The sequence below is a fragment of the Ambystoma mexicanum genome, chromosome 3p (genome assembly GCF_040938575.1).
Source record: "Ambystoma mexicanum isolate Mex_15411 chromosome 3p, UKY_AmexF1_1, whole genome shotgun sequence".
Classification (NCBI taxonomy): domain Eukaryota; kingdom Metazoa; phylum Chordata; class Amphibia; order Caudata; family Ambystomatidae; genus Ambystoma; species Ambystoma mexicanum.
In genome coordinates this window covers 1,250,679,841-1,250,703,114 of record NC_090925.1, presented here as the reverse complement: position 1 = coordinate 1,250,703,114, position 23,274 = coordinate 1,250,679,841, and the positions used below count along the sequence as shown (strand labels likewise).

At 49.7% G+C, this 23,274-nt stretch overlaps 1 protein-coding gene across 1 annotated transcript in view; it reads left to right on the top strand.

Moving 5' to 3' along the window:
* LOC138581413 (cytochrome P450 2D15-like) overlaps window positions 1–23,274 on the top strand; it is a 731,414-nt gene that overhangs the window by 286,046 nt on the left and 422,094 nt on the right. Inside the window, exon 6 of the mRNA XM_069652728.1 lies at window positions 18,760–18,901. Within this exon, the coding sequence (XP_069508829.1) occupies window positions 18,760–18,901 (142 nt within the window). The remainder of the gene's footprint in view (window positions 1–18,759; window positions 18,902–23,274) is intronic.

The window sequence follows — 23,274 nt, the reverse complement described above, 5'->3', positions numbered from 1 at the left end:
CGCCTTCTGTGTTGACTAGGGCGCCCTGGGGGTTTTGGATGCATTCTACCTGCAGGTCTTTTCTATCTGCTCCCAGCAATCTTGCTAGGAGAGCCCCCGATTTTGGCCTTCTCTGAACTGGCGAATGTGGTGGCCTTGTGTTAGGAATCAGAATGCCCGGTCAGCGGTGGACTGCAGCTTGTCTAATTCCTCTCGGGCCAGGGAGTAGGGATCGTTCTGAGCGGTGTATGTGTGTGCAAGTTCATGTAAGAGTGACTCGCTTGCAGCGAGTTCTCGCCTAATCAGTTTCGGAATCCCGTTTTCTTTGGCCATACATATCCCTTTTTACGTAGCACTTTATTGTTTCCCAGAGGTTCTCACTCTGTTACGGAATCCTGCTTGACGACTAGGAAGGATGTAATCTCGGACCGGAGTTCCTGGGTGAACACCTGGTCCCGAAGCGCTCCAGATTTGAACCTCCAGTGTGGTCTGCCTTGTTTATTGTCTGTGGAGATGCATTCAAGGGTGACGGGGGAGTGGTCGGAGTGTGTCCTCGGGAGAATCTGGCAGGTTCCCCATTGGAAACCTCTATTCCGAGACACCAAAAGGTAGTTGAACCGTGAGCTAGTGTTGTAAACCCAAGAGTGGAAAGTATAGTCGCACGTGTCTTTGTGACTAAGTCTCCATGCATCTACTAGGTAATAGGCCCTGCAAATCCTGTGGATCTAGAGGCTCGCCTTGGAGGGGGTGTTAGTGTTTGCGTGTGATCTGTCCCTTTCAGGGTCTAGTATGGTGTTTAGATCTCCTCCCCATATGATCGTCGCAGAGTCTGTTCCCACTAGATGCATCATTACCCAATCAAATGTGTTGGCACCCCGTCTATGTTTGGGCCATAGGAGTTCACCAAGATGGTTTCGCTGCCTTCTAGTATCCCATGGCCAAGGAGTGATCTGCCTTCTCTGACACTGTCCGTTGACAGTAACCTGAACTTCGTTTTCTTGTTGATTAGAATGGCCACCCCTCTAGCGTACGATGAATAAGAGTAGTAGTATGTGTGGCACCCCCAGTCGGGTGCGCAACGGTCCTCGGAGGCTTGGAGGAGGTGTTTGTTGTATGAAGGTTACATCAATATTGTGTCTCTTGAGCTACTGGGACATCGTCCGAGTTTTGGTCGGGTTATTGCCCCCTCTGGTGTTCCAAGTTGCTAGCTTGAATGGAGAAGGGGATTGTTATTATTGTAACGGATGTGAGTGACCTTCTTGGCTAGTGCTTTGGTTATTCGTGTACGTGTTCGTTGACTGAAAGATTGACCACAGGGTCGGTCAATGGTGGGCGTCTCACTCTTGGCGCAATCCCTGACAAACTTCCCATTCTCTGTGTTGCTTCCTACCCAGTGTAGTTAGCGATTAGGTATCCAACCCTCCTCCCTCTTCATTGGCAACCCCCAACCCGAACGTCGAAGAACCCTCCCCCCAACTGATAACTAACAGACGGTGCTGTGCGTGGGGCACTAGTGCCCATCCAAGTTCAGTAGCTCCCTCTGATAAACTCTTTAGCTGTGCCCGAGTGTGGGGTAGTATGCAATAGGCGTCGGGCATGGAATGCGGCTTTGTAATTTACTGAAGCTGGTGGTGCTGTATTTTAACCTATGATACAGGGGTCACAATGCTATATGGGGCGTCCTGCCCACTGGGCTTCGTCATGGTGGATTCCACCTATCTCGGCCTCTTCTCGCCGACCTCGGGTTGTTGCCCAGGGGACGGCATCCTAGTTCATCCAGGAAGGTGTTTGCTTCCTCTGGCGAGTTGAAAAACTGAGCCTTCCCAGCATTTTGGATCCTTAGCTTTGCGGGGAATAGCTTTGAGTACTGCATTTGGCTGTCTCATAAACAGCATTTTTACTCCGGCGAAGGATCGCCATGAAGCTTGGACTGCCCGTGAGAAATCGGGGTAAATTTGGATATTGTTGCCGTCGAGTTGCAGTTTGCCTTATTCTCTGGCAAGTCTCAGGATTGTATCTCGGTCCTTGAAATTGAGCAACCTCATGATGATACGGCGTGGGGCGGCTGGTTGGCACCCGGTGGGCTCTTTCGACAACTAATAGCTGGGACAGGACGGATGCTCCAAACAGTTCTTTACACATATTTTCGACAAGGTCCTCAATTTTTAGTGGCATTTGTCTCTCCCTCATCCCTACCAGCCTTATATTGTTTCAGCTGGCTCTCCCTTCTAGGTCCTCGTTCTTAGCGGCCAACGCTTTCATTTGGACTTCTATTGCTGTCACCTTGGTCACCAGCGTCGCGTTGCTATCATCCACTTCTGAGTCTCTCTGTTCCACCGAGTCTAGCCTGTCACTGTATTTGTCGAGCCGGTGTTGCAGTAAGTCGACCTTTGACGGTAGATCATCGAGTTTGGAGTCAAGGTTGCCTATGCCGGCTTTGAGTTCAAGTAGGATTGCCCGAATGTCGATGGCGGGGGCTTGAGTTGACGCTTCGTCTTGCTACATCGTTGGTCTGTGGGATCCCAATTGGGCATGCTGCTTGGGGGTCTTGTCTATGACTCCAGGCTCAAAATTCAACTTCCTCTGGGATTTATGCGATTTGCCCATGCTAGTTTACTTGTGTTTGAGGGAGGGTGTGGAGGGACAGTTTAATGGATCCTTTGAGGTGCCGTTGGTGGAGCTGGGGTCATGTTGATGCTGGAGGCTATCTTGTTGGCAGTGTTCAGGGCACGACTGCTTGACACCGGGGTCTGTTGTTTTCAACACTTGACCAGGGTGCCTTGTGGTTAATGCTCGGGGGACTGTAGACCCTGAGTGTGATGGCCGGATGCGGTTTTGCTGCAGAGTCTAGGCTTGGGGAAGGTGGAGGGGGCTTCTGTCACTCCCTTTCAGTGGGGACTGGAGCCTGTGAGCTGGTGTTGCACAGTATGGGGGTCTTCCAAGTGCCCGTTGATGGCTATGTCTTGGTTGCAGGGAAGGGCCGTTGGCTGAGGATGGAGTGGCTATTAGAGAGGGCATGCCAATGCCCTCGGACAAGGCGTTCCCTAATTGTGTTGGGATCGCTTGAGTCACAGTGGCCGGTGTGACTTGCCTGAATGTTTAGGTTGTGGCAGGGCTATATTCTGTGGTAGTGGGCTGTTTTCCGTTGTTGCTGCTCTCTGGTTAAGGTTGTATGGTTTTTGTGATTGAAGTCAGAGCTTTGCTTGGCGACGTTCCGGTGGCATCGATTGTCAGGTAGAGTTAGGAGGCTGGGGTGCACGTCGGATGGTTAATATCTCGCCCGGGACTTCTGTGCGTTCATAAGTGGTGGGAGCAGGTCGGGGCTGAGCGTTAGGCAGAGCTGTGCATCCCGGCGGTGGTCTGCACTCCAGAGGCGATGTTGCCTGAAGTGTCTTCAAGCGGACCGCCAGGCGTTCCCAGTTTCCAGGCCTTGCTGTTGGGGTTGTTTGCTTTCGTAGAAACCAATAGTTGTGTTGAAACTAACGGGGAGTGCTGCCAAGGAGCTTGCCGGCGGGAGTGGGAAAAGGGCCGATTGGGCTCTGGTGTGGTAGCGCACCTTGCCACGTGGGGAGGGGACAGTGGGGGGGACCCGGAGGTCTGAAGGCAAGGATGAAAGTCCTGGTCCGATGTTTGGTTGCAGTGGCTCTGTGTTCTTGTTGCAAGACGATCAGGTTGGGATGTGGGCCTTGGAACGTTGGAGGTGTCAGTGAAGATGAGGTGTACTTTTCACTTGGCTCCGATTCTAGCTGTCAGGGGCTGTTTGAGTGTTTGCCAGGCTCCGCTGGCTCGGTCATGTCCGGCATACCATCAGGTGTATTTACTGTTGTTGGTCCTTCAGGGCGACACGTTTCAACAGTTTACGGAGCTCAGCGGGCAAGGAGGTGCTCCAGGTCTGAGCAGGCGATGCTCCAACCGTGCTGTTCAAAAGTTTTCATCATGTGATGTGCTCTGGGCTCGTCACCAGTTTAGTCTTGGTCCCAGTGTTACTGTCGGACTGGTGTGCCCCATGGAGGGCGGGTGTACGGCGGCGGGTCAGACGTTTTGGCACGTAGACTGGGACCTGAAGCCAGAAGGCTGCGGCGTGCTGCCTGCCTCCTCTCCCCTGGATTCGGGGCCTGAACGGTCCGGAGCGGTCGGCGCCTTCCTCTGAGGCCACCTTCTGCGTCTATTCCGGGGGTAGCTGCTGTGATGTTCGCCAGGGTTCTGTTGGGGGCAAGCCTGTGTGGTCCTTGCGTTCCAATTCGTGGTTCTGGAGGCTGTCGCTGGTCCTGTCGCTACACGTGTGGTGGAGGAATGTGTGGTGGAGGAATACTTGTACGAACGTGGCTAGGGCAAGACGAGAGGCGGACGGGCGTGGCCGCTGAGCAGGGACCGTGTAAGTATTTCTGGGGCCTGGGAGATGCTGTGTGCCATACACTTTTCCCCTTTTATTGAGCGTCCATGATAGGTCAGTGTAGCGGAGACACCTCTCCCAGGGGGCCGTACCGTGGCGCCTGCTGTTGTGATGTTCGCTGGGGTCTTTGCAGGGGGGTGACTGCTGGCACCGACCACGCAATCAGGGAACAGCTCCGAAGGTGGATGAGGGCCTCAATGCCATGTGTGTCGGGCCCGATTGTAGACAAGTACAATCCCGGGGCAGGCTCTGCACTGCCTCTGCTCCGGGCACAGTGCTTCACTTGTTGTTCATAGTGTGGCCGTGGGCGCAGCTCCGGGCATGCAGACCCATGATCCCTCTCGATGCACGGTCTAGGGGTCCAGGACAGGTAGGACTTTGGCGCTGGATGTGGGTGGGAGGGGAACTGCAGCCACCACCCAAACCTCGTGGCGGTGAGTCTGTAGTGTGGCCGTTAAAGGCGTTCGCACCCGTAGCACCGCTGGTCTAGGCCCCCGGTCCGGAACGCCCCCCAGGCACTCCGCTCTCACTGGATCGTTGTCAGCGAGGATCAGTCACACGTAGTTCCCTGGCAATCGCGAACATCCACTCCAAGCCACTGGCCGTTCGATGGTGCACTGCCAGGATCAGGGCCTCTCGCATCCGGAGACCGCTCCACGGGACCCATTCTCGCAAGGCTCCCTATGACTTAATAAACACCTTGCTGTATGCAGTGAGGCTTAACAAAGTGTTATCCAATGGCGGGGAGATGTATTGCCCACCTCAGGCCTCCAATTTCGCAGGATTCATGGGAGCGCTGCACAGAGCTCACGAGAGAGCCTCCATCTTGGCTGGGCTCTCTAGCACTGTCTACCCTTTCCAGGATTTCTTGATGATATCACTTGAGTCTGGAGGAAGGGGGAGCAGGGCATACAGAGGTTATCATCTCTTTGTCCCTACATAGAACACACCAACTTATCCACACACTGTCCTCATGTAATAATGTATCCTGGTTGGCAAAGGCAAATAGGAAAAGTACTGAGCAACTCCAGCAGTTATCTTAAAGCCATGGCTTTGTGCTCTTTTGCCTCACAGGAATGAATCCTTCTGAGGCCTGTTGTAGGACGTCACTTTAAGGATACAAATTACCTACCATAGGAGAGATCTTGAAAATCGAAATTCGCCAGCCAACACCTAAAATATAGTTCCCCTCCACCCCTTTATGTACAGCAGGAGATCACTTGGGACGACAACCCCACCAACCAAGTTTGTTTGGTTTTTTCAGAATGTTTCGAATGCAACCCCTCAAGCCTAATTCCTGCAATAAGAAATTCCTTGAGGACACATCCCCTCCCAAATTCTTCAGGACATGTGACAATCAATAAAGTGTCTGCAAATACTTATTACTACAGACTGGATGGTTTTGGAAAACTTAACAGAACTTTGGCTGTACCAGCCAAACAATAGACATTTTGCTTCTCCAAGTGCTATGATAATGATAATCAGCGTGCATGGAACTGGGAAGACTGTGTACCTGATTTTCCCTTTTTTCCAGGGATCCAGGACTCTGCAAGCTTCACACTAGCAGGGGTGCTGTAACAAGGAAACAAAAACAGCATCCCGCACAAATAAATTGTCACATTTCTTATGTTTCGGACTATGATTGTCTGCGAAGCATAATGTAATATGAGTAGTTATTGTTTGCTATTGTTCCCTTAAAGCCCAGTGTGGCTGAAGGAATGTGTACTGAAAATGGGTCAGACAATCCTATCATTTTGAGCGCCCAATCCCACGTTAGAATACCTAACGTTATTAAGCGTGAGTTCTGGGAGGGCCGCGTCTTCTTATGCCACAATTGTTCTTTAAGAAAGCAAATAGGCGTTGGGGGCTGAAGTAATTTAATGTCTGCTGTAGGCTCATCTGCGAGCCAGCCCACTACATGCTGTAGTTGAGCTGCAATATAATATGGTTCAAAACGTGGGGCTTTGATGCTACTTTCGTCATTCGGCCTTTAAAGTGAGGACAGCTCTATCCTACATCTACCGTATTGCCGTAAGAACTCTCTACATAAGGAATCTAATATTTAAAAAAAAAGAATTCGGTATATTGTGTGGCGAGAGGGGGAGTTTATTACAGAACTTCATTGAGTTTTATATGCTGTCTAGTGCTTTTAACGTGTTATTGGCGTGTTCCAGCATGGGATCATGGTATATGTTGACGCCTAGATATCTGAATGTATCTACGCACCACTGCAGAGCTAGGATGGGAAGTTTGTCGTAGCACGTCTTGGCTAAGCCTGCTCGCAGGAGTAAGTACGATTTAGCTTTACTTATAGTGATAGCCGAATATCGTGCAAAAATATCTAGGGCCTCCATAATTAGTTCCAGGTTGTCTTCCGGGTTGTGTACGTACATCAAAGAGTCATCAGCATACAGTGATATTAGATGGTGTGTTCCATCAATGAATATGCCTGCCTCTCTGTATTCAGCTCTCAGGTATGCTGCTAGCAGTGCCACTGCTAAAATGTAGAGCATGGTGACAGCGGGCAACCTTGTCTTGTGCCCTTTCCCATTTCCCATGGTCCCGAAAAATGTTTCCCAGTCTTGACTCTTGCCATTGGTTTCATGTATATTATTGGCCTTATCCACTTGATGAACATCTGTCAAAGCCAAACAGGCGCAGTGTAGCGTTTAGCCATTCCCATGTCCTGGTACTGTCAATAATGTGGTGCAGGCGCCCAAGGTTTGAGGACATATGTCTTCCAGGGATATAATCAGTTTGATCAGTTTGATCAGGGTGCACCAGGGTGTGGATTACCTTTTTCAATCTATTGGCGAGCAAGGCTATCAAGATTTTGCCGTCCTGGTTTAGCATAGACAGGGGCTTGTGAGAGCCGCCTCTAATGGTGACTTGGGCGACTTGAGGAGGGGTATGATAATCCATTCTCTCATGCTGGGGGGGGAATCCCTGTTTCATATGCTTCCATTATTGTAGTCAAGAGATAGGGCACGAGGTCTGCCGCAAATTCTTTATAAAACCCGTCAGGCAGACCGTCGGAGCACAGAGTTTTTCCTGAAGGCAGTGACCTAATCATGCCTATCAGTTCTTCTAGCGTAATGGGAGATTACAAGCTACCCACTGCTGTACCTGTCCAGATGAGGGAGGTGTATTGCAGCGAACACTGCCTGGAAATCGGTGCTTGGGGGGATTGGTTCTTCTAGATATAGGTTGCGGTAATATGCCTGGAAGGCCACGTTTATCCCCTCCTGGGTAAACATGTGGCTCCCTGCTGTGTTTGTATCGAGTATATGGGGTGACGTATTTCTTCTTTTTTGTACAGCCAGGCGAGCAACCATCCAGGTTTGTCACTTTCGGCGTGTTGTCTTTCAATGTATTTGCTATGTTTGCCTAATCGCTCCCAGCATTCTTATGATTCAAAGTAACTATTTTGGCGTCCCTATCCTGTTGGCTCTGTTCTTAATGTTCAAGCTTCTCTAATGCTTCCTCTAAGGAGGTGAGTTCTCTACGTAATGAGGCTGCTATACCCCCTGACTTGGCAATGGCTACCCCCTGATGACCACTTTCAAAGCCTCCCACAGGGTGCCGGCACTGGTGACGCTGCCAGAACTAAGTGTAAAGTATTCATTAATGCTATCCTGAAGATGTCCCTGGGAAAGGGTGTCGTGTAGAGCTTCTGTTCGAAGTCTCCACGTTGGGATGGGGAGTATCGGGGGCCCGTACTGCCATTTCACCATGAGGGGGGCATGGTCTGATAAAACCAAGCTCTTATATCCTGCTGTTGTGACTACAGGGGCCTGGTCTTTTCGAACGAAAAAATAATGGAGTCTGATGCGTACTGCATGTGGTGCCGAAAAGTGTGAATCATGTCTAGAGTTCGGATGGAGCGTTCTCCATATATCCAGCAATTCAAAGGATGACAAAAGAGCCGTCAGAGAACGGGTTGGTGGAGGGGGGTGTATGGAACTTGGTGTCCGATCTATCTATTTGTGTATTTATAATGCAATTGACGTCTCCTCCCCATATGATCTTTCCCTCCCGGTATTGCATAAGGCGTGGGTACAGTGTTTGAAAAAAGGTGGCTGTGTCGTGGGATGGGGCATATGTATTAATTAAACAGATATGCACGTTCTCCAAGAGCCCCTGTACCAGCATCATTCTGCCTTCATTGTCCGACTTATGCTCGATCATTTTGAAAGGCACGGAAGGGGCTATCCAAATGAGCACCCTGTGTGCATAAACTGAGAATGGAGAACCCACAGTACGCCCACCCCATTTTCTAGCAATTACCGCTTGTTTGTCTGCCATAAGATGGGTCCCCTGGAGTAGGGCTATGTCTATTTTGTGCCTGCGGTGGTATGCATGGACACGGTTCCTTTTCACATAATTATTCAATCCACGGACATTCCAAGTGAGCAGTCTCATTCTCCGGCCGTGTTGAACTATTATTCTTGGCAGGGTCCCAATGTTAACTCCTGCGCTTACAATAACTGTGCATATGTAGCATTTCTTGTGTATCAACTGGGCTCCATATATGAGGCAAGTAGGTGACTTTCCCCACCTATGCACTTAAAACGGAATGAAAAGCACCATGCGGCGTAGTGATTCAATTGCTGATGCATGCAAGACGGAATAAAATGTAACTTCCCCAACTATATTAACTAAGAACAATCGCCCAGCATTGTTACCTATACTCGGGCGCAGCCGTGTTTTTCGTGTCTGACGTCGGTGCAAGTACCGGGGGCTTGCGCGCAGCGGGTGGGCGTAGAAATGAGTGTCCCAAAAAGAAAAATGTTGGGGTCGGGTTGGCAGCAGCCCGGGATCGGCCCTCTACATCTGGGTGTCGTGGTTGTGCATTTAGAGTGGGTCCTGCTATTCTTGGCATAGCAGTAGTCCCGACTGCCGTCCGCTGGGGTAGACTGTTTGGACGACACCCAGTGTTCTTGAGTTCCCAGCTATGTCCGGATGATAGGTATTAGGTCTCTGGCGGGTGCGGTAAACAGCAGTACTTTCGTTAGCCCATTTGAGCTACATCGATCGGAACGTAGACAAACTATAGCGTCGCTGCTTGTTTCTTTGAGAGGACTGATTCTCTCCTTGTCCATCCATGCATGTGCTTTTTGGGGAGGTCAAAGAACAGGGCTCAGTTCTTATGTAGGATATTTAAACATGCTGGGTGTAGCAGCATATATTTCAGGTCTGCCTTATGAAGTCTGGCCTTTATTGAAGTGAAGTGGGCTCTGCTCTTCTTAACCTGTAGAGTATAGTCAGGACAAGGCATAAAATAACCAGTGTCCAATTTGCTATGCAGTTCTCTAGGCTTGCTAATCAAATTGAAACTTGTGTAGCAAACCTAGCAATTTAATTTACCCTATTAAATGAAAGCACAGCGCATCCTGCATTCCTCTCCTACCCGCATGGCGCTCTCCCCCATTTTTGCTCAGTTCACTGCAAGGTCAAAGGGGCTAATGGAGAGAGAGTGCCGCAGTAATCATCTCCTCCACTCTCAAAAGATTGCTAGCAATACTTTGTTTTTCTTTTTTCAATAATTGCAAACCAGAAGAAAATGGAGAATGCTTTTATTAAGCTAACTGTATCCTGTCTGACCAATATGTGTTAACTTTATCTTTGTTTTTTAATAGACAGTCATGCAATTCCATTCTTAAAAATGTAAGTTGTTACATAATTCATAATTATGGTATTGCTACGGTAAAACACTAGATTGTCTCCATGTTTTACAGTAAAATTTAGGTTAGTGTTTCTAATAGTGTCAACTATATTTCATTTGGCGGGGGAAGATGCATCCTATTGACGAGGGAACACTTTTAAAATGTACATAATCACACGGCCAAATGCTTTTCATGGCAAACTTAGTTCTGTGACCTGCTGGTTCATACATCTGTGAAACTGGTGATCAACCCATTCTATCACTCTGGTGCTTTATATCTGCTACTCTGAAAGTGAGATGGAGACAAACTATAATATTCCACCTAGTTTGCCCAGTTCACCGTCTGCTATGCCATCCACTCTGCTTAGTCTTACTTTCTTTCCTCTTACTGCAATACCATACACTGTAGTCAGCCTCCAGAGCTCACTTTTCGAGGGGATTGGGTCCTCCGACGTATTCCATATCTATGACAGGTAATCACCACAGCTGTGCTGCTTCGGAAACTTTTCCGGCGTCTGCGTCCTGCGTCGATGACGTCGATGCGCCGACGTCGAGGACCTCCTCCGACGTCCGACGTCATCCGATGTGATAAGTAGGACGCACGATGCCTGTAGCCTCAGTTCCGTTTTTTCCGCGAACGTGTTGCTTCGTGTTTCTCGGTTCTAAGCCTCGACTCTTTGGAGTTCTGTTCTTTCTGGTTCTTCGAACCTGTTCGTTTGTGTATTTCTTCGATGATGTCTTCCACTGCGTCGTCAACCCCGCGTCCGGGCTTTAAGAAGTGCGGGGAGTGCGGGTCCAAGATGTCGGTGACTGACTCGCACGACGCCTGCCTCTGGTGCCTCGGGGAGGCCCACGACACGGATGACTGTATCGACTGCCTGTCGCTCACGTCCAAGGCCTTGCGCGAGCGTAAGAAGAAATTGTCGGTAGGTCGGGTGTCCAAGCCCCGGAAGTCGAAGTCGGCGGGGCTTTCGACGGATGATTCGAGGGGTGACTCTCCGCGTCATCGTCGAAAGTCTCGTCGGTCTTCTTCTAGGAGTCGGTCTCGCCACTCCTCCGCCTCTTCGAGGCATTCTCGGAAGCGCCGACACCGGTCGCCTTCCAGGTCCTCTTCGGAAGACTCTGCCCGGCCCGTCGGTTGCCCCTCTAGCCGTGCGACGCCGGAGGAATGGGCTTCCTTCGGGAAGAAGATGTTGGCGATTCTTGAGTCGCAGGGTACTCAACCGTCCGCGCCCCCGAGTGGGGTCGGCCGTGTGAGGTCGAGAGCCACCGCTCGCAAGAGTGGTCGGCGCGAGTCACGGGAGAGGTCCCGTTCGGACAAGGAGGCTCGTTCTCGCCGTACCCGTTCCAGGTCCCGGTCCTCGACGCGATCGAGACCGTGTGCACCTGTGATGTCTTCGAGGAAGACATCGACGCCTGTGGCGTCGAGGGCGTCGACAGGCTTTCTCGAGGCTCCGGCTCCGAGGAAGTCGTCGAAGCCGTCGACGTTCAGGTCGTCGAGGGACACGCTCGGGGCTCCGGCTTCGAGGGCTGTGTCGACGCCACCGATACTGGAGGCGCTGCATCTGACGTCGACGCCGATTTCCTCGACGCCGATCCTCTCGGTGCCGTTGCCGGTTTTCTCGACGGCGGCGCCGATTCGCTCGACGCCATCGACGCCTTTTGTGTCGGAGGTGCCCCGTGTCTCGGGTGTACCCCCTAGGAAGGCTCTGGCTAAGAGCAAGCACTCTCGGGTGCCTTCTTTTCGCCACCTGGAATATATTTCAGAGGCGGATGAGGATTCTGATGGCCTGGTTCCTCGTCAGGTGCCAGATGACATTGTCTCGGGCCATAGTCAGTTTGACGATTTGAGGCAGTCTCTGCATGATGCCAGTGGACTGGACACCTCTCCGGAGGTGGAATTTTGTCGGCCTGAGCCTGGCTCCCATGCCGATTCCTCTTACCGGCGCTTTATGGCTAGGGTTTCTGAGAATCTGGGATGGTCTGCTCCCCCAGGGGAGTTTGTGCAGGATGACCTGACGGACATCCTTGATGTTGGTCCCCCAACTGACCCGGTACTGCCATTCCATATGGCTTTACAGAGAAGGGTGGCGGCGGCTTGGACTGCTCCGGAGAGTCTCCCGGCGGTGGGCAAGTCCTTGTCGCGTAAATACCGTCCAGCCAGTAGCGACCCCTGCTACTTGACCAGGCACCCCACTCCAGAAAGTTTGGTGGTGCAGGCGGCCACGGCCCCGGCAAAACAGGCGTCGTACCCTACCATCCCTCCTGATAGGGACGACAAGCGTTTTGATGGCTGGGCGAAGAAAGTGTTTTCTTCTGGTGGTATGGCGCTTCAGGCGGCCAACTCCATTTGTGCCTTGTCACGTTTCGCGCACACTCTGTGGAACTGTGTTGCGTTGGCGGCTGAACATATTCCCGAAGGGGTTGAACGGGATGGTTTCCTTGCTATGGTCCAGGATGGTAAGGATGCCATGTGTGAGTCCGTTCAGTCGGGTCTGGACTTGGCTGATTGCATCAGTAGGTCCATGGCGGCGAGCACCGTGATACGCAGGTTTGCGTGGTTGCGGAAGTCGGGGTTTGCTCCTGATGTGCAATCCCGGCTCCTCAACATGCCCTTTGACGGTGAACACCTTTTTGGCAGCAAGGCTGACGAGAGCCTTGAGAGGTTGCAGACCTCAAAAGCTGCAGCGAAGTCGTTGGGCGCTGCAGTTCGCCAACCTCCGCCTTTTCGTCCTAGGGGACAGCAGTGGAGGGGTGGTTCCTTTCGCTATTACTCATCCTTCAGTAAAGCGAGAGGGGCTGGCAGTCAAAGAGGCCAGCGCAGGGGTACCAGAGGTGGACGACAGGGTACCTGTGGTGCCAAGGCCGCTCGGGCAGTTGCCTCTTTGCCCTCAGGTAACGCCGCAGCCGCTCCTACTCAGTCATGAGGCCATGTCCCATGGTTCGCCGGTTGGGGGAAGGCTGGCGCAGCATCTTGTAGAGTGGCAAGCCATTACTTCAGATGTGTGGGTTCTGGAGATCATAGCCTACGGCTACTGTCTTCCCTTTCGGCACAGGCCTCGCGACAATCCACCGGGGAACCTCTCTTTGAAGTGTCCGGATCCGCTCCTTGCGCAGGAAATTCAAGCCCTGCTGGTGAAAGGCGCTATAGAACTGGTGCCTGTAGCGGAGAGGAACAAGGGATGGTATTCCCCTTATTTTTTGATTTCCAAGAAAGACGGGGGATTGAGACCCATCATGGACTTGCGCGGTTTGAACAAACTCCTCAGGAAGGACAAGTTCAAGTTGGTTACTCTCTCTCAAGTCCTCCAGGCCCTTCAGCTTCAGGACTGGTTGGTGTCACTCGACCTCAAGGATGCTTACTTCCATGTGCCGATCCATCCCAAGCACAAGAAGTACCTGAGGTTCGCGGTTGGCGACTCGCACTTTCAGTTTCGGGTCCTGCCGTTTGGATTGACCTCCGCCCCGAGGGTCTTCACCAAGCTCATGGTGGTGGTGGCAGCGCATCTCAGGCAAGGGGGGATTCACGTCTACCCATACCTGGACGATTGGTTGATCAGGGGGAGCTCTCCCGAGCAAGTCCTGGATCATCTGTCCGTCACCTGCCACTCCCTTCACAGGCTGGGCTTCTCCCTCAATTTAAAGAAGTCCCATTTGACGCCAACGCAGAGGCTCCAGTACATCGGAGCTGTGCTCGACACTTCCCTGGGGCAGTGTTTTCCTCCCCAGGTGAGGGCTCTTCACATTCAGCAGATGGTGCACAAGTTTCAGCATGCCCAGACGCTCCCAGCGTTCGAGTTCTTGAGGTTGCTCGGCCTCATGGCATCCTGCATTCTTCTGGTGCCAGAGGCTCGCCTGCGCATGAGATCTTTGCAGTGGGCACTCAAGATGCAATGGTCGCAGTCCTCCGGCAGGATGTCGGACCCTATTCAGGTGCCGTCCTCGGTCGCCCAGGACCTTCTGTGGTGGGCCGTCAAAGGCAACTTGATGAAGGGGGCTCCGTTTTGGCTTCCCTGGCCGGAGGTGACGATCGTGACGGATGCATCCCTCACGGGATGGGGAGCTCATGCCAGCGGGCTGACAGTCAGCGGTCGTTGGTCTCCGTCGGAGTCCAGACTCCATATCAATCTGTTGGAGCTGAGGGCCGTCAGGCTAGCCCTGAAGGCTTTTCTGCCGACTGTGCGAGGGAGGAATGTCCTGATCCTGACGGACAACACGGTGGCCATGCACTACCTCAACAAAAAAGGGGGGGCAGGGTCACTTCCTCTGTGCAGGGAGGCGATGCAGCTCGAGTTCTGGGCCATCCAGCAGGAAGTTTCGGTCTCGGCAGTTCATCTGGCCGGAGTCGAAAACGTGACGGCGGACGCTCTGAGCAGGCAGAGCGCGATCTCTCACGAGTGGGAGTTGGCTCAGGAGATTCTCCTGGAGATCTTTGCCCTTTGGGGGACCCCTCAAGTGGATCTCTTTGCCTCCAGTGTCAACCGGAAGTGCGAGAGGTTCTGCTCGCGGGAATTTCCTCCAAAAGGAGCCTTAGGAGACGCGTTCGTGGTGGATTGGTCGTTCCCGCTGCTGTACGCGTTTCCTCCAGTCCCCGTCATCCCGCAAGTGCTGCGGAGGTTACGGAAGTTCGGTTCCCGGATGATCCTCATTGCTCCGGCGTGGGCTCGGAGGACGTGGTACCCGGACCTTCTCGACTTGTCCATCTGCCCTCCACGTCGTCTTCCCTACCGAGACGATCTGCTCTCACGGGAGGGGGGTCTGGTTCTCCATCCAGAGGTCAGATCCCTCAACCTTCACGCTTGGCTTCTGAAAGGTTGAGGTATAGAGATTGGGACCTCCCTGAAGACGTGATGGAGGTGTTGCTTTCGGCCCGAAGGCCAGCAACTAAGTCTCTGTACCGTTGCCGTTGGCGTAAGTTCTGCGACTGGTGCAGAGTTCGGAATGTGGATCCTTTTGCATGTGACATCCCCATGGTTCTGTCCTTTTTGCTTTCTTTGGCCCACAGGGGCTTGCAAGTGGGTACCATTAAAGGTTACCTGGCGGCGCTGTCCATCTTTAAGCGCTCGTTTGATGAGTGTTCTTACTTTAAGATCCCTTTAATTTCACAGTTTCTGAAAGGGCTCGCTAATGTGTTCCCTCCGTCACCTTTCCTGGTGCCTGGTTGGGATTTAAACCTTGTTCTTAGGTTACTTATGGGTGCTCCGTTTGAGCCTTTACATTCTGTGTTTTTAGTTGCGGTTACTTCCGCTCGCAGAGTGAGTGAGTTACAGGCACTTTCAGTTAAGCCACCCTTCACTGTTTTCCACAAGGACAGGGTTGTCCTTCGTGTTCGTCCTTCTTTTCTTCCGAAGGTAGTGACGGAATTTCATTTGGCCCAGAAGGTTGTTCTTCCGGCATTCTATCCTCCTCCGCATCCTGGTAAGGAAGAGGAGAGGCTCCATAGGCTTGATCCTAGGAGAGCTTTAAGCTTTTATGTTTCACGCATGTCCCGGGTCAGAGTGGACGATCAACTCTTTATTGGTTACGCTGGTAAGCGTTTGGGGCAAGCTGTGACGAAACAGACTTTGTCCCGCTGGATTATTTTGGCCATCTCGGAGTGTTACCGCTTGGCGGGTAAGGACCCACCGGCTGGCTTGCGGGCCCATTCTATCAGGGGTATGGCTGGGTCTACTGCCCTGCAGAGGGGTGTTCCTATTCGCAACATCTGTGATGCAGCCACCTGGGCTTCAGTACATACATTTGTACGGCATTATTCCCTCGATTCCATCAGTGGGCAGGATCTGGCCTTTGGCAAGGCGGTCCTTTGCTCTGCTATTTGATTGGCTATTATAAATTTTGTTTATAAATTCTTTCCCTCCTCCTTGCTCTGGTACTGCTTTGGGAGTCTGTCATAGATATGGAATACGTCGGAGGACCCAATCCCCTCGAAGAACAAGTTACTTTCTTACCTGGTAACGTTCTTTCGATGGGATGGCTCGACGACGTATTCCATATCGCTCCCGCCCTGCCTTCCCCGCTGCAGAATTTCTTTTGCGATTGCAGCTTACTTTCCGCAAGGCTTTGTGTCTGACTGGCAGTTGACTTATGTCACACGTTCTGGGGGAAAAAACTACAACTGAGGCTACAGGCGTTGTGCGTCCTACTTATCACATCGGATGACGTCGGACGTCGGAGGAGGTCCTCGACGTCGGCGCATCGACGTCATCGACGCAGGACGCAGACGCCGGAAAAGTTTCCGAAGCAGCACAGCTGTGGTGATTACCTGTCATAGATATGGAATACGTCGTCGGACCATCCCATCGAAAGAACGTTACCAGGTAAGAAAGTAACTTGTTCTTCTCTGATTATGATTTGATTATATTTGCACCTGCAGGAGAGAGCTGGTCAAACTGTTTTCAGGGCCTTTTTTATCATATCTGTGTCCACATTCATGCAGCTAACCTTTTACATTTTGCAGAGACTCATCTAGGGCTCGCAATTTACTCGCCCACTCTCTTAGCCAAGTAGAATGTATGTAGAATTTGTAACATTTGCAGGGGATTGTTTGAACTTTTAACATTTAATTTGTTTTCAGTAAATTTCAAATAAAAGTTTCACTGTCATGGGTCAATTGCATTTCTCTTAGGTCGAGTAGGTAAACTAAGTTACTCAACCTGCAGGTGTAGTGGAATTTTAAAAAATGTGTAAAGCCTGACTCATCTCACCAATGTCTTCAGGGGGTGGACACAAATTATGTATTGCTCATTTTCTGTCTTGGGAAGAGATAACTTCTGATGACATTCAAAATATTAGTACAACATTGCTAATCAAATTGGTTTGTTTGCTAATCAAGAACATTTTAATTGACAAACTCTGCGAATTTATTTCTGAAAACTAATTTATGCCTTGTCAGGATATACTGCTAGACTCGCTGACGCTCTTCTTATCGTGCCACCTTGTCTTGAATGGGATAAGATATTTTCTCGATCTTTGTAGTTAAGGATTGTTGCTATGATTGGTCTCAGAGGAGCTCCTGGTGGTGGTTTCCGGGTTAAGGCCCTAAACGCTATTTCTACTGCATTGTGAGCGGTTCCCTGGGCTGACTTCCTGCAAAAACATATTCTCCACATAAGCTGTGGGGTCGGGTGTCTCTTCGCCTTCTTGCAGGCCGATAATACGAACGTTGTTGAAGCGGGCTCTCCCTTCTGCATCTTGCGCCCTGTCTTCCATCAGCTTGACTTTCTGTTGCAGAATGTGAACATCAGGTTGGATTTCGTGGATCTTGGCATTATTTTCTGTTAGTTGTTTTTCCAAGGTAGTGGTCTATTTCGGTCAGTTTCCTGACATCCTGGCGTAGTAGGCCCACATTGACCATGACTGTGTCTATTTTGGAGCACAGCGAGGGTTTCAATTCAGCAATTGCTTGTAGGATTTTGTTGTTTGGCTCGTCAGCTGCTATCGTTTTGTCTTGTGCAGGTGCCATTTGTACAGTGGGCGACTGATGCAGGGCTTTGGCGTAGCTGTCGATGGTAGCTTGACCGCCCTTGGTTTTAAGAGATTTGGAATACATTCAGCCAGCTGTGATGGTCTGTGTTCACGCAGTGTGGGTTTGCCCACCCTGCCTCTAAAGGGTGTCAGTGTATAGGGGTTGAGCAAGGGCCACCCTATTAAGTACGTGATTTACAGCACTGGTTACTCTTGGTATAATAAGTGCAACAGAGAAGAGATCTGTAAGCTTGTGCCCGTCAGCAGTCTGACTTCCCTGTAGTTTTAGGGCATCTGATCCAGCGTCCTGTGCTCTTGGAGTGGCGCTGTGGGCTGTGAGCATGTTGGTTTCCTCTGTGGTCAGTGGGCCGTTACCCAGTGATGTAGACTTGGGTTGTTCAGGCCTTAAGGAAGACTGCTGTTGACACAGTGCTGCAATTTGAAAGTAGGCAGCTAGTGGCGTGATGCTCACTGCAGTAGTCGCGTGGCTGCCTCGCTGTGGCATGAGTTTGGGTTGTCAGGAGCCTGGTGTGGCTCTGTGCACTACAGGTGTGCTGGGGAGCTCCTAGTTATGTTTAAAAAGTGTTGTGTTTTCCAGTGTCTACAGGCAAGCACAACAGTCACAGCAGGAGGTGCGCGTGAGTCTACAAACTCTGCAGTTCTCAAAACGTAGCTTGCAGACCGACCAAGATGGGTTTTCTTTTCTGCCTCCTGCCCTTCCTCAAGCATCGACCTATGGAGGCCTGGGAGTTCCCAGTGGGGCTCCCTGTGATCGCGGTCAGGGCGGCCTGCAGGGGAAGTGCATGGGGCTGGTGAGCAGGTAAGGAGCACTGTTGGCAGAATTATTAGCGCGCTGGCAGGGGCTCCAGCTGTCCTAAGCTAGTCCAGGTTCTCTAGGTATTATCCTGTTGAGTATGTTGCTGCTAGGCTTGTATGGGGCACAGTGTGACAGCAAGTCAGTGCGGGCGTGCCAGGGAGGACTTCAGGGCAAATTGGCCTATCGGGTGAGTTCTCCTCCGAGTGCCCCATCATAATATGATGCATTCACTCCCAACCCCTTTGGCATGCGTATTTATTTTTGTTAGCCCTCACCTGTTCTTTCATACATAGACCTGTGTTCACGCAGCCTATGTTTGTACTTTGTAATAATGGGAAGATCACAACATTCAAAGAATGAAACTTTATCCCTAGAGCCTCCATATGTTTAGCCTCTTGAGGCTGTAGTGATTCACCTTTATCACCTTTCCCACCCTTACAGGTTAAAGACGACCCGAGCAGCAACTTCTGCCACGGGAGCCTTCTCCTCGTCATCAATGACCTGTTTGCAGCGGGCACAGAGACCACCTCCACCACGCTGCGCTGGGGGCTGCTCTACATGCTCCTGTATCCTGGTGTGCAGAGTAAGTCTTAATGGGGTGTGTAGTGGGCATGGAATTAGAAAGGGTTTGAAAGGATAGCAGTCATTGCTGCAGCCTCTATTCCAAGAGATAGTTTCTTTTTTGAAATAATGGTTATTAGATATACATAGCTCACTCACATGGCTCCCACTAAAGCTGACAATTTGATTGTTATGAGAACACTTTAAACAGCACAGAGTGTGCAGACGTATCAAATGTGAAATGAGCACCCTCCTTATAAACAATTCAAGTTCAGTAACCTATTTAGGTCTGGAGTGCGAGATGGAGATTGTTCTCTGCCAGCTTCTTGCAGGTACATGTTTAGTTGGAGCTTAGCTGCTTATGCCAAGCAGGATGTGTGCATCCTTCTGGAAGCACAGTTCCAGTAGCAGCCATTTTGACGAGCATGTCAGTTGTTTAAGCAGGGGAGCAACATTCTTTTGAAAGCATGGTTTGACGACCAGCTGTTTAGTACATGTGGCATCTGGCTTCCCCTAAATCTGTATGTATGTGTGGATGACTATGTGTATGATGTCAGAATGTGTAATGGCACGGAGTGAATGCGGAATGTCCTTAGCCTGGGTGTTCCACAATTGACTGTTGGGCAGACCTACCTGGTGTGTGAGCACTGGTGGGTCCTACATGTACTATAATACTACATGAAGATCTAACGTAACAAATGGCACTTCGCTGTAACTTACCTGCGCCACAAGTTATCTTCATCAGCTACAGTACATTAATGTGTTTTCCACTTTAATAGTGTGTCACGTTATCCTTGTGTTTTTGTTGCTAATGGCTGTCTCTGTTCGTGTTGTCAAACTTCATTGAACTAGCTTCTCATTCTCTGATGGCCACCATTGGCCAAGCAAATGATGCAGTCCTTTTTTATTTGCGGTCATGATATCCGGCCTGGTCCTAATCCTCACTTTCGGATCGGGAGACGAGGCCCCACACGTGTTCCTCTCCACGGCCAGTCTTTCTGGAGCCCTGGCACAGTGGAAAGGAGACTGTCAGTATTGGCATTCAGTCAAGGCTTTACTTAAAAGGTGGCAAGACAATTGTCGCAAGATGCCAGTTTAAGAATCTATAGGGCAACCTGCCATGGTAAGGGGAATTATTTGCTAAATATCGAAACAAACATCTTTTACATATTGCGTCAGGTGATAGATGAAGTAACTCCAGATTAAGATGATTACATGAACAGAACTTTAGTAACCAAAACAGGCTCAGCACTCCCCAGATTCACACACCCTAGCCAAGCGCTGAAGCAGGGATCCAGGACCAGCCTGGAAAGGTCCTCACTCAAGCACGTATCCTCGCAGGGGGTGCAGTTGGTAGAAATGTGTTAATATTTGACTTTCAGTAATACTGTTTTATGGCGATAATGGAAAAAAGTACACAAATTACAATATTTGTGATGATGTATATCTAACCACAAAGAAATATGCTAAACAAAAGAAGCACGATTGCCTCTTTCGCCCTCCACTGAAGACCACATGCACGACACTGCAAAGCAACACAAGCGCAAACAGTCCTCACATTGTCTCCTGCAAATCCACCTTCAATATATGGAGGAACACAGTGAAAGATTCATATGGATGTTATGTGGGCTTGCAGCTCCAATCGCTGGCATGCCCTTTGGTACCCTCTGTGACCCCTAGTTGAGAATCTGCAGAGGCAGTGTCGGGGTCTGAAAACAAACTGAAGTCTATGATAATGTTTACTTTGCATGACTGCCTGACTCCCTCCCCCCACGCTGCCTCTTTCCTTATCTGCAGCAATGTTTAGTCTTAAGGAAGGACACTAAATACTACTACGAGCATGTTCAACATGTCAAAGTTACAGAATATGAAAAGGCTTTGTGTCCTCCAAATAGACAAAGGTGCTTTCACAGGAGTACATACATCCCACGTACAGCCCAAAAGACTAGCAGCCTCATTACTAGTTGGCAGGTCAGGAAATCGGGTGCCTGTAACAACGTATACCAGCACCTTTCCGGACCGACCAACTCCAAGTCTGCCGTTAGGGGCACTGATCTACTGGCAGGTCTGTCAATAGGCCCTAGTGGCAGATAAACGTCTCAATCACCGTCACCGTTACTAATGGTGGCGGTGATCCAGACAACCCCATCCCATGGTGTCCTTTAAGACTATGGAATGGGGAGTTACCGGACTCTACGGCACCTGTTATCTCCCAGTGGTACTAGTAAATCGGGCAGCGGAACCCTTACAGTAGTTTACCCGGTATCCTGTCAGAATTCCTAGTGGGATGCTGGGGAACTCATAATGTGCCACTTGGAGTCACAGCATACAGTGCTGTATTCTGCAGCTGCAGAACAGACCCACACCACAGAAGTAAGGTGTGCGACAAGTGAGATTTTCAGGAAATAAACCCACGCCACTTCTTGTGTTTCCCTGATGGCAAATTGGCATTTCTTTCATTTTTCCCTGTACCTGATATTGCATTTGCAATTGCTTTGACTTTTTGTTCAATCCCCATGTTCTGTATTAATTACATGTCACCCACCCTCCCCCATACACCCTTGTCTAGTAAGCCCTAACCTGAAATGAACGCAATAGTAAATTACCTATGAGGCTGGACTGGCATAAGAATGCCATGCCCCCTGTCCTACAATGACGGTGCTGAGTGTACCTTTGCACAGCTTGTCAGCACTCAAGTTCATGTCTGACTTGCAAGTAATGTAGCCTTGTGTATGCTTTAGTAACATTGTGTTACTTTGGCCATCTTAATTTGATTGTAGTTTGCTTTACGTGAGTGCTACGCCCTGTGATGTTATGATGGGGAAAGGTCAAATGGCATCATTATGCTGGGTCATTTTACAGTCAAAGGTCTTCATCAACATGCCTTTATTTGACAGCATGTCATTGGGCGAACAAAATATAAAATCACTGAAAATGTTCGGGATAAAATAATCAATACTTCACAGCATTGTCAGAACTCAAATAAATGAATACCACATTAAGTCACGGTTTTCTGACATCACTCAAATCTACAGCGTTGAAAAAAATGCCTTTTTTCCTGATCCAGAATGCGTGCAGGTATGTAGCAGGTATTTAGCAACAGCATAATTCATAACTTTGTTGTTTGTCCTTTTACATGCAGTTGGGCCACAACTGTAATGTGCAATACAAGGTCAATAAGTCTTAGTTTTATTTTCCTGTACCTTATGTACTGGGAACAGGTTAACATAAAGTACAATTCAGTTTTTCTTCCATTTCTGCAATAAGGGTATTCATCTATAGTCCCAAGTGTTGGTTATGCTTGCCACTGAAGAAAAAAGGAACAATTTAACTTTATTCTCAAATAATCCAGCTATCTTTTATAAGCACCTGCAAATCTATAGTTGCAGTATCTTGAACGTAGCGAGGATGTTGTCCTTTCATTTAGAACTCGTTCTACTTCATTTAATAAAAAAACATTTCTTACTGGAAGATTTGTGATTGCTTTAATATTTATTGGTTTTAAACAGAGCTCCAGATACGTTTTTGTAACATGTCTAGACCATGGCATTAAAGCCCCCCATCAAGCTTCAGCACACCCTTATTGCATCTTATTGCATCTTTGTATTTGGTAAGGAGCAGCTGATTCCAGATTCTGATCCAATACAGGCGAGGCTTTAGTACAATGGCACTATCAATGTAGTTAAATTAACTTCCTTGTGCAACTAGATTGTCGGGGTGCACTTAGGAAAACAGAATTTGTTTAGGAAACTATTCTCTATGTTGATCATCTTTATTTTATCCCCAAAGCTACGGACCATATAGTGTTGCTTGACGGGCCTCCAGTTCATAAACCTTTAGGAACAGTCTCAGTGCCACCTTAGGCGTGTGCTCTTGCAAATCCCGTGGGGGGCGTACTATATCTAGATAGCGCGTAGTTGGATTGATCCAACTGATGTTATCAGCTACTTGAATCCTCAAATCTTATTCCTAAATAATCATATGTCTTTACTAGTGCAATAGCTTTGTTAACAATCTGTAAACAGAACCTGTGCTGGTTCCTTTGAGTTTAAAAACCATGAGCTTAGTTTGAGAACAATTGTTTAATAAGCCCTGGTTATTGCAAAAATCAGCAAAAAGTGCAAGCTGTTCTTTCAAGCCAAGAGGGGCCAGTGATAGTAAAAAAGCATCATCCCCAAATTAGAGCGGTGGGGATTTGCCAATGCCTAGTGCAGGGGTTGACAGTAGGAAGCCTATCACTTCGTTTAACAAAGGCAAGAAGATGGTGTGGGCTTTAACGCAGCCCTTCTGGGGGCAGACTACAGAAACTTTGCACCGGTGCAAGTGCAAAGTTGCACTATATTAGCTCTAGGGAATAGCTTTCCTAATGCAAAAACATTGGGTCATATTTGAAAA